Raw genomic sequence first — 11,276 nt, 5'->3', positions numbered from 1 at the left:
TACTTACCAAACTCTGGAAGGATCGAATCCCAGTTCGTTGCATCGTTCTGACACCTTCTTCACTCCTTCGGGTAAAATCGCAGCATCCTCTTTGTTTACGTTTGATATTATCAAATTGTCCTTCCCCACACACTTGGCCATATGCGTGTACTCGCACACACACCATTTACCAACTTCCTGCTCTAGATGTTCAATGATATACTTCATATTTGCGAAAACTTATTAGTGATGTATTAATTCTGCCCAATTCTCTATACATATCCCCTAATACTATAACTATATATGATCAAAACCTGATAAGGATCGCATATCATTTGCAATTCACACACATATTTTAACAAAAAAAAATGTACACGTGAATATCACTCTATTTTTAATCATAAATTCGATATAATAAACTTTAGTTTATATCTCGGATTTTGAGAATCCGATTATACATTTGCTGGGGAGGGGAGAAGAAATGAAAAGGGGGCCCACGCCCCCACCCCCAGGAGAGAGACCAAAGGGCCATGAGTCATGACTCAATGAACCATAAAAACCCTTCTAGTCATCCTTTTTTTCGGGGTTTTTCATAGATTTCTGATATCTTCTTTTTTCATGAGGGTATGGTTTTTTTTGTCATTTTGCGTTAAACTTCGAACGTAAACGTATATTATCTATTCAAAGGTTTATACATTATATTTTACGAAAAACGCTATTTAGATAAAACATAGACAGCTATGGATAAATACATCGCCTAAAAACAAACAACAAGACATGGACGTAGTTTATATTAGTTTGTTTCAAAACAAAAACGCAAATCGTATTGAGTTGAGAAGTTCAGTTGACAGTTGACAGTTGACACGGCTGACGGCGCTCAGCGCCTCAACCCTCATCTTCAAGTCCTCAACACTCATCAGCAGTCGGCACTGTCGGCAACTCGGCACTCGGCAAGCAGTCGGTAACTCGTTATGTATTTAGCAGAGTTTTACATAAATATATAAATACTCCATATTTTAACTAAAAATAGATGTATTTGAAAATACATTGTTGTTTTTCAGGCGTCTTTTAGGACACTATGCATTTTCCTTTTTCTTGGTGAGTACCGAACTTGATGACCGCGAGGTTCATTCCTACATTGCAACCGCACGCTCACAACACAGGCACCGGTAAAATAATCCTCAGCTCAGAACAACACTTACACTATAAACACTCAACCAAGAATACACGTGCTAAGCAAGAAGAGAGGTGCACACAGATAGGGAGCTGTCTACGTACGTTTCCGTGTGGCAATACATTGGACAAAAACATATCAGATCGAGCTTATACCATATCAAAAGCCATCATGAGCGTATCCAAAACCTCTAAAATGATGAACTACCTGAACTACAGGATGCGCATCTCGTTACAAGACGGGCGCACATTCATCGGCACCTTCATGGCCTTTGACAAACACATGAACCTCGTCCTCGGCGACTGCGAAGAGTCCCGCAGGTTAAAGGGGACCAAAGCCTCGAAAGCACCCCAGCGCGAAGAGAAGCGCACACTCGGACTAGTAATTCTGCGTGGTGAGAATATCGTTTCCTTGTCCGTAGAAGGTCCCCCCGTACAATCTGATACACGCGCCCAAGCCATAGCTCCCACTGGGCCTGGAACCGGTCGAGCAGCCGGAAGGGGTATGCCTGTGGCTCCTATTGCACATGCATCTGCACCTGCTGGACTTTCTGGGCCCACTCGAGGCGCCGCCTCAGCCCCAACACAGGCAATGCAGCCCTCACAAGCACCTGGGAGTGGCAATATGGGACCGCCTCCCGGTATGATGGGGGGTATGAGACCTCCAATGGGTGGTATGGGACCTCCTCCAGGTATGATGCAGCCTCCTCCAGGTATGATGGCACCGCCTGGTATGGGCCCACCCCCTGGCATGCGACCCCAGTACCGTGGACCTCCTCCACCTGGGTATAACAATCAGTTCCCGCCCAGAGGACCCGCACCCAGATGAGTTATATGAAAAGAGTATTAGGCGCTGAATATGAATGGAGGATGGGCTAGTGAAATAGTAGAATTGTATTGTATGTTGTTGTAGATAAAACAGATATTTAGAGTGGTTCTGGAGGCATTCTTTAGGCGGTTGTCGAGATGTATAGTTGACGCAACTGAGAGAGTTGCTTAACATTGTTCATCTTCTATATATATATATGGGGATATAAGGATAGGAACGCAGCGGAACACATTGGTGTAATTGTTGTCCTGATCCTGAATGTATTTATCGGCTATACTGCGGATTTAGAATTTCAGACAGTTGTATGAACCCCGAAACAGTGCAGTATCCCCTTCTCCTTGTCTGGTGGTATGGCACTTCGCATAAGAATACGAAGAAGAAAACACTAAGAGAGGTATTGGTGATTAGGGAGGTTTCTTAGGGTTCGACACTTCTGACTGTCTCGGTCTACGCTTTGTGTGTGCGTCCACCGTATATATGGGTCATGCATATACGTGTACGAGATCAACTGTTGCGTTTATATGTACATATATATGCAATAGCGTATATGTGTACATTGATATACAATAGCATATCGAACACCGGTTCGGTCGGCAGTGCAAGGAGCGTTGGATCTAGTATTCCACATGGTTACTGTGCACTAAAGCTCGAGATCTGGATGGGATTTCTGTACCCGACCACAACCCAAAGGTACAAATATTTTTCTTATTAAACCTTATGTATGTATGGTCATGTATGATACTTAATTTTCCCATACCCGGCCTTCGAGGTGTGAAATAACTAATCAGCGCGAAGATTATACAGCGTATGTTTTTTTCTTTCTATGACACCCTCGTGAACGTTGCATGAAGTATACTTGGTATGTTTAACGGAATTTTAGTTTCGCTTTTTGACTTGGATTGAGTATTTGTTATTTAATGCATCAATGATGTATGTCTCAGCGTAACTTCATATTCATCAAATCGCGATAAAATCTATTGCTTGTTGTATCCGAGGTACTATAATATATACAAGGTAGCCACCGAGGCCATAAGCGATTCGTGGTGTTTCGTCGTGAGTTCCGATTAGTAATTTTGCGTGGTAATGTCAAGCTTCGATTACAATCAAATCGCCAACTGCAGAAATACATGCAGGATACTCTGCCACATACTTCTCTTCAGAGGAGCACTTAAAATATCAGATGTCCTTTACGTATAGACCACAATTCAGCTCGCATCTAAATATAGCCGCGGGTTTTCCAAAGTATAAATTTACAATATATATATATATACATTTATAATTTTCTGTATATGTATCTGTGTGTGCACGTGCGTATACTATTTTTAATTTGGATACATGATGTTGTCAATGTATACGTTGGGGGTATAACTACTACTTTCTTGATCATTGATACAGTGGTATGTCATTGGTTTTAAGATGCGTGGAAGTGTCAGACCTTGATTTCGTACATATTCGCTGGATACAGATAGCGAATGCAGGAGAATGTACCACATATCGCAGTAGTAGAAAAATACATCATACGTGCAATCGTAGTTGATCTAAAGCTTGTTGTTAGAGCAGAGATTTGTGTTCAGTATAATAAAGTTGGTGCAACTACTATTTATGAAATATCCAGGCGTCAATCGACTTTCTCATATTATATGAAACATAGTTGCGAGTCTGTTGTGGAGAGAGATTGCAAGCTACGTTCCAGTGACTGATTAGATAATTTCTATTACTATTAATGACTCAAACAGAACGAGTAACATCTGATCTTACAACCCATTAGTTGGAATGTCAGCCCCATCTGCTATATTTGTGACTTGGTAGCATTGCAGAAATTAAATGGCGCTTTCAGGGCAACACATTTTGGTGTAAAATGCCACCACAGTACCACTGTTTTAATCAACACTTTATATTTATACATGTTTATACTGACTATCTTGACTTAGTTGCACTATTAGAAAGCCGATTCGCAAAGGTGGCATAGATTAGCAAGCACTCTTTACATATTACATATAGACTACAGTTCAAGGAAGATGTGTTCTTCCATGCCTTGGCCAGGTCAGTTTACACAGCGCAACATGGTAAGTATTGCTCTAGCACGCTTCTCTACTTCTCCCGGGCTTTCAATACTCAGTGATACTAATGCTATTTATTTAGTACAAGGATATAATTGTACGAGCGAGTGGACAGTGACCACTGTCCAACGAAGGAAATTAGCAGAACGGAGGGTGTTCATTTTCGTCAATAACATATGATTGAGAAATACCCGATCTGTGCATCAATACAATGCTACCCATGATTTTCGGGTGTTCATCTTTTCGCGAGGACCTGGGCCATCGGAAATATTGATCTGATTTAATTCGGTTCTATTAATAGAGAAAACAATATTTGGGTTCCCACTACGCGTGCCATAGTGCGTGAAAGTTCAATTTTACTGTGGAATGTGTGGTAATGATTACAAATATCCGAATAACACGAAAACCTGTAGAAATAGAGAATACTAGTTTATACATTCAGAATACATAAGGATGCACATTCGAATTATATAACAGATATTTGTTGGATCACGAGTAATTATTATATATCTTCAAGAGGTATAAAGTTTTATCGCATAGACATATTTACAGATGAAGCCGTATTGCAATATTCTTTGCATACCAGAATGACAGCAGAAAGATCAGGCTATATGCAAACTTCATTGGCTTCCATAGATAATTATGAACGTTGGGCTATCTCGCCACAAGCTCTAACCTATCAATTGACGAGAATCAACAGTCCACATAGCAACAATCTACCCTCACAAGTACATCTTCGAAAACGGCACCTACGCATATCTCATTTTTTTGTTACATATTCCTCTCGCCACTCTCTCGGTACTAATTTGACTTGTGACATGTTTTGACCCATCTCCGGCGGTAAACGTATAAAATTAATTGATTGGTCAAGTTGCATATTGTATAAACCAATGACCTATTTTAGTCTTTTAAAAGCTATAGAATTTACACCAATCATACGCGATAAGTATAATGCTAGAATTTGATTAGTGGGCATACTTTGATTTATTCTTGTTTATTTTACTCCGTTTGGCTTTTCGTGAAGTAAATAAACAAATAAAGGTTGACGCGTGGCCGTGGAACGGTTATCCCACGGCCCACCCTGATGTTTTACCATGTACTCCAAGGAACCGGATACTGGCTTGAATATATCAAGTATTTGATGGGAAAGTCAAATCATATAATTAAATCACTCGTGTCTCAACAATTCATATGTCAAGCAAACTACACAACTCAAAGTGACGTAAATATACTGATCTAATTAGCAGTGAGTGATACATAGTTTGCTATTCATATTCTATATAACCGTCATACACGCTTACAAACACACTAGCATAGCTGTATCATTAGTTAGCAAGACGAACGTCACGTATATACTCTATTGAACCGATCACTGCTAGTAGAGCATGGTTCGAGTGGAAGGCACGCATTTCGATACAAGATAGAGCTATGGCAACTAGTTTCAAACATGGTAGAAGATACGAAGGCAAAAGGATATCCATAGTTGTTCTGGGTGCACCCGGGGTTGGCAAATCGACGTTGGTGAATCGATTTGTCACGGGTATGTATCACGAGAAAACATGGTCAAGTGTGGATGAGATACGCGAAAAAACAATATATTTCGATAGAAGAGAGATCACTTTAGAAATACATGATATGCAAGGCGTCGACAACAATATGGGTGAAGCAAATAGGGCACGAGTATCGACTATGGCTAATAATGCAGACGGTGTTGTGCTCTGTTATGCAGTAGATTCGTCCCATTCCCTTAGAGTTGTTTTCGACATATATAAGCTGATTTGGGGTTTAAGAATACCAGATCATGCTCCAGTAGTTTTAGCTGGATTGCGTTCGGATGGCGTACTCGTAGGTAAGAAGGTTGTCACACGTTTAGACGGAATGAAGACAGTAGACACACTTGGTATCAGTAGAGATCACTTTCATGAAGTTTGTTCAAGAAAGAACAAAAATGTTACCTCGACATTCTACTCGCTTGTACGGCAAATACTTGCAGTGCAAAACCAAACCATATTAGAACACAAGAATACTAGGGCTTCGCGTGCACCTTCGATGGATAGTGTGTCAGATGCCAACTCGATAGTCAAAAGATCGATATCGGCACCTGGAGTGCAGCGTCTAGCAAAACGCTTGTCTATGGCTCCTGGCTCACAGTCTGACCTCACAGAAATGGACTTTGTGGCCATCCCAGAAATGACCGCATCCGTCTCTGTAAATGATATAGTGAATCGCTGGAGTGTATGTCAGGCGAACAACGGGGCTGCGAGCACGGGCGCACTAAACGCAGCATCGGCAACTGAGAGTCTGGGAAAGAGCAAGCGGAAACAATCGTTATCGACGTACTCATTCTCCTTATCCAGCAAGGAGAAGGACAGTCCGGTGAATGGTCGAAATAATAGAGCTGAGGAGAGAAAGAAGACGGCTGGAAACACATTTGGTAGAAGAATATCCACGACGAGTTTACGACATCAACACCAGGATCACTTACAGCGTAGATCAAGTGCTGCACTTCTCAGGACCAGTAGCTCTCAGACTAGTACCGGTCTGACACGGAACGGTTTTAAATTAGGTGGAGATAGCAGTTGTTCCACGAGTCTGTCAACCAACGACGGAAGCAACGGGAGTAGCGGGGTGTGTAGTCCTCTTAGTAGTGGTACCACAAGTCCAGATCAGGGAACTCCCAGCGATGCCTCGCCCAGATCGCGCAATGGCAGTTTGAACGAAAGCCCAGCAGACGTCAGCGTGAGCCCGAATATAGGCAAATCCGCCATAGAACGTCAGCTAGCAGAAAGGCAACGGGCCTTCTCGGAGAGTTCGCTTGTATATAACCCAGTGCGGTCAAGCCAGCGTAGAACAAAACTCCGTGATCAATTGCAAGACCAGATCAGCTCTACGGACGACACCAGCGCGAGTGGGATAGATGATGGTTCCTCGAAAACTGGCGAAGCAAATAAAGTCCGTTTCTCGCGTGACTACTGGAGTTCCCGAACGGATAACCTCTCGGCCTGTAGGCTGAGACTGACCCTCAGACACAGGCACTCTATGAATGACCTGGGCAATGCGTCGATAGAAACGAGCGATGTAAATAGTTTCATCAGTGCTGAAAAAGGAACAGTACAGCCGGCTCCGAGACTGTTGACGAGATCACCTACGGATCTACAAGAGGCTGTGGGGATGATGGGAATGGTTATGGCCGCCGCTAGAACTAAAAGCGCCTGCACCGGCACCGATTTGCGCGAAAACAAACAAGACTCGGGTATATCCGATTGCAGTTCAGGAGCATCCAGCGAAGCAGCTTCCCCTAATGTGTCTATGTCGGCTTCGGCTACAGCCTCTCACAAGAGCACCAAATTCGCGTCCGTAACCTGCAGTGTGCCTGACTTGTCATCTGCGGCATCTCCGGTAATGAATGGCGAGAGAGAACAGTCACCCCCGGTGATGAAAACGGTGCGAAGCTGCGCGACCCTAGGAACACCAGCGAATGCCCCACCTCCAGTTCAATTGCGACCAGGTGATTCAAGTTTGGAGCTCGAGAAAATATCTGTACATAACTCTCCTCCAGCGAGGCGTTCCGATGAAGCCATTCCGACCGTCACATATAGCAAATCCAAGGTACTGAAGTCCAAATCATCTGAGACCAATCTGCTTTTGAAACTTAAACAGTCTATATTTAAAGGAAAGTCGAAGACGCCCAAGGCAGAGAAACGTGCCACCGCTACCCAGCCTGTTGGACAAGACTGAGATGAGATGCAAGGACCGCTTGGAAATTTAGACATAGGATGACATGCATGTAGTTCAGCACATTCATTCTCAAGAATGTACTTCTTGATTTGTTGTAAATAATAGGTTATCCCAATTTAACGGTCCTTTCGCCTCTCTGGCTCATGTATATACGGCCCTGAGTACCACCTTATCACATAATAAAACTGCGCATACAATTATATCGCTTCGTTCATTGACCATTGAAACGATGGCCTTGCTTCCATTTTAGGGGTGACAATTCTGAGTCCTTCGCCGTACTACGAATTCCTCATGGGTGTCAGAGTTTTTGTAAGTTAACTAGTGTCGTGTTGAATCACGAATAAGTGAGTCGCGTAATGTCCTTCTCTGTCGGGATGGCAATAAAATATTGTAAAACTGCTTGCATTCACTTAAGTATATAGTGAATCTGGTAGTACTCTGAAAATGCCCACGGAAGCTGTGATTATTTCGATCAGTCCATGGTTTACGGACAGGCGAATGTTCGTGTCAGAGCAGCAAGACAAATATCCTACCCTGTTGATTAAATGAACCGTTCTGCATACTACTAAGAAAGTAAGAAGGATTCACTCAAATCAAGTAAACCGAAATTTGCAGTCACCGGTAGAAAGTCAATCACGTCCAAGACACTAAAGAATAGCTTAAGTGCGTCTGTGAACAAACGTTCCAGGAAACTCTCATGGAACTCCCAAAACATGCTGCCTGCTACTGCAGTAGGCGGCCAGATCGGATGACTTACCAAGCTTCGCAAACAAGGCACTACACGTCCGTCGACGATGTGTATTATATATAAGTATACACGATGAAAGCAACGGACAATTAATGTAACTCTTTATTAATCACTATCCGAATCATCGCCATAATCGACTAAAGCAAGCTCAGACGCTGATTTCTGTATCATCTTTTGTTTCTTCTCACTTTCTGGCTTCTCGACTTCCTCATGGGAACCTACGTATCGAAGATATACACACAACAACACATAACAGTCACGTTTACATACATGGACATAACGCGTCGCAACCAATACAAACATGACACACAACAACATAGAAAGGAAAAGGAGGGGAGAGGGAGGGCACGCTTTCCGTGGTTCATCCGTTCCAACAAACAGCGGATCGTTTGAGATAGATACAGAGTAGAGATTCAGTTTAGCGATGGTGAAGCAATTGTGAGGCTGATTCAGACACTGATAATCCAAGCTCGAGAAAAAAATGGTCTTTCGATGAAGGCCAGTACACATGCGTCGACTCCTTCAATATTTTAAGTAAAGTTTATAATTTGATTGTGTGCTACTTTTGCTAGCTCGGTTCCTTTCTTTTTTTGGTGGAGGTTTTTTTTGTGGTAAGATATTTGGTGCAGTTTGGCATGCAGCGATGTGTTTACGCTGTCCCATATATATGAACAAACAATCGTAGCCATCAATAACGCACACTCAATAGGCAAACAGAGAAAAGGTCGGTGCTAAATTTCGAAATGTATGTGATCAAATGTTTGTCAAGATATTGAAGATACAGTGAATAGACAAATCTCAGGGCTGTTAGCCAAATCTCATGGCGTATCAAGTATGAACAGTAAAACCACCACGTACATACTTGCGTTAATATACATTTGCACTAAAAATGTTCAGAGATACTATCCGCAATGGTGATACCTCACAAAAAACTATATGCAAATTTGAAAGTAAATTTCCATTGGACTCGACATGCAAGCAGTGCTACAACACAGGCCCACTCTACATACAACAATCGTACAACCTAACAACAAGACAGTAAACCACCAACATTACCGTTCTCAGGCCTCTCGGGATGTGCTTGCAGGCTGCGATGTCTCTGAGGCAGCGGTGATTGTGAGCGCGCATGTGCAGGGGGCGACGGTGATGGGGTACGCACCCTTTCTTGAAACCGACGTTTCCGCGTTCCTTCCCGACTATGAGCCCGGTCGAGTCGATCACTGGGACTGTTCGCAGCGCCCGATAATGTTTCCTGGAACCTCCGTTTCCTACTGACAGTAGCAGTAGCATTGGCATTGGCGTTGTGTGTCGGGGGTGGGGGTGAGTGTGTGGGTATGCGAGTAACAGATGTTCTGGTCATCCCTGGTATCGGCGGCTCTATCAGCGCACGCGCACCCAGCGGCAGGCGAGTGGGCGGTGCTCCCGGGGGAGGCGGCGGCAGATTCACACTCGCTAATACAGTAGGCCCCGCTGGCCCTGTTGTAGGTCTCGCAAGCGTCGTCCGGGCATTCAGTGCTGGAGACGAGATTTGGGGTGCAGGCATATAGGGGGGCGGAGGGCCGGGTGGGGGTTGCGTAGGCGGGGCGTGCATATGTGTAGCAGATGCGTAGCCGATTGGGGGATGACTGCTGGAGTGGGTGTATGCGCTCGCGCTCGCACTCGCTGGTTGAGGACCGGGGACATGCGGCGGGGGTGGCGGGGGAGGGGGGTGGTAGTAGGTGGCTGCTGGGTATCGGCTTTGGTGGGGTGGCTGAGGCTGACTACGGTGATCGTATTGTTGGTGCTGCGGTCGCGGGGGTGGTGGTTGCTGAGGTGCTTCGTTGTACCCATTGTTGTATCCGTTTGAGTTATAGTTGATGTGTTGTGTGTAACCGTAGGCATCGCCTCTGGCTAACCCTCCGCTGGGCCGTCTTTGGCTCTCCTTGTACTCTTCATATTGTTTTTTGACACTGTCCAGCAAACCCTGGCACAGTTGCACCGCAGCTGCCAGCTCTTCCGGTGTGTTATGGCTCACAAACATGTACATGGCTTCGAACGCTTCTTTCCCTGAGGATGGCTCCAAGAACCCTGACCCACGACCACGCAGAAGGACTTGACATCCGGTAGACTGGGTGATGTGGCTGAAGTAGGAACTGAGAGGACCCTATTGCAAACCGCATTCAAAGCGGAAACAGATACGGAAGATTCGAACGTTTGTTGGGGAGGAAATGGGTTTGGGGGTGGGGGGGGGAAGACATCAAGCAGCACCACACCAATAATAATCCTCCTGTCTAGAGAAAGTTGAATTGCAGACGTGTAGTGTTCGATTGGCTGCCATATACTCATATGCAAAGCCCCAGCTCGAAGTGCCGAGTGCGGTACAATGTTGAACTTACCTTGAGCTTCTCAACCACGTCGAATCCAGGCATGCTAGTCATCCCTACGAAAACTTTCTCTTGGCATCGCAAGCTCTGTGTGTGTGAGTACCAGCGCACGCGCAGATGTGAGCAACATATTTGATGTGACTATGGCAGACATTTTCTAACTACTCACTCTTCTCGTGATATACCCTATATGCATTTTCGAGAAGCCAAAAAATAACTGCATGTATATAACTTAGTATGCAGTTTTTAAATGATATAAGTATATGACACTCAAATATTTATGGATCTACAAGTATGCAAACGTGTCTATAAGTTGATAATAAAATATATATGTACAGGTATATGAAAGGAATTACGCTTATCACAAGCTACAGATAAAACGACAA

At 44.0% G+C, this 11,276-nt stretch overlaps 4 protein-coding genes across 4 annotated transcripts in view; 2 read left to right on the top strand and 2 right to left on the bottom strand.

Annotated features, from left to right (window-relative positions):
* Window positions 1-264, bottom strand: part of SARC_00708 (hypothetical protein) — a 2,343-nt gene extending 2,079 nt beyond the window's left edge. The window contains exon 1 of the mRNA XM_014305607.1: window positions 8-264. Within this exon, the coding sequence (XP_014161082.1) occupies window positions 8-207 (200 nt within the window). The 5' untranslated portion in view covers window positions 208-264. The remainder of the gene's footprint in view (window positions 1-7) is intronic.
* Window positions 265-1,184: 920 nt separating this feature from the next.
* Window positions 1,185-2,772, top strand: SARC_00707 (hypothetical protein). Its single transcript, XM_014305606.1, has one exon. The coding sequence runs from the start codon at window positions 1,325-1,327 to the stop codon at window positions 1,979-1,981; it is 657 nt and encodes a 218-aa protein (XP_014161081.1). The 5' UTR covers window positions 1,185-1,324; the 3' UTR covers window positions 1,982-2,772.
* Window positions 2,773-5,247: 2,475 nt separating this feature from the next.
* Window positions 5,248-7,845, top strand: SARC_00706 (hypothetical protein). The gene has a single exon (XM_014305605.1). It carries the CDS (start codon window positions 5,470-5,472, stop codon window positions 7,777-7,779), a length of 2,310 nt encoding a protein of 769 aa, XP_014161080.1. The 5' UTR covers window positions 5,248-5,469; the 3' UTR covers window positions 7,780-7,845.
* A 776-nt stretch (window positions 7,846-8,621) lies between these two features.
* Window positions 8,622-10,944, bottom strand: SARC_00705 (hypothetical protein; the record flags this gene model as incomplete). The annotated part of the gene is made up of 3 exons (XM_014305604.1): window positions 8,622-8,745; window positions 9,584-10,670; window positions 10,903-10,944. 3 exons carry the CDS (start codon window positions 10,942-10,944, stop codon window positions 8,633-8,635), a joined length of 1,242 nt encoding a protein of 413 aa, XP_014161079.1. The 3' UTR covers window positions 8,622-8,632.
* Between the last annotated feature and the right edge of the window lie 332 nt (window positions 10,945-11,276).

Source organism: Sphaeroforma arctica (genome assembly GCF_001186125.1).
Source record: "Sphaeroforma arctica JP610 unplaced genomic scaffold supercont1.24, whole genome shotgun sequence".
NCBI lineage: Eukaryota > Ichthyosporea > Ichthyophonida > Sphaeroforma > Sphaeroforma arctica.
The sequence above is the reverse complement of the archived record's forward strand: the minus strand, read 5'-3'. Positions and strand labels throughout refer to the sequence as shown.

Coding starts and splice junctions, on each gene's coding strand:
- SARC_00707 (XM_014305606.1), top strand. CDS start 1,325: ATGAGCGTATCCAAAACCTCTAAAATGATGAACTACCTGAACTACAGG.
- SARC_00706 (XM_014305605.1), top strand. CDS start 5,470: ATGGCAACTAGTTTCAAACATGGTAGAAGATACGAAGGCAAAAGGATA.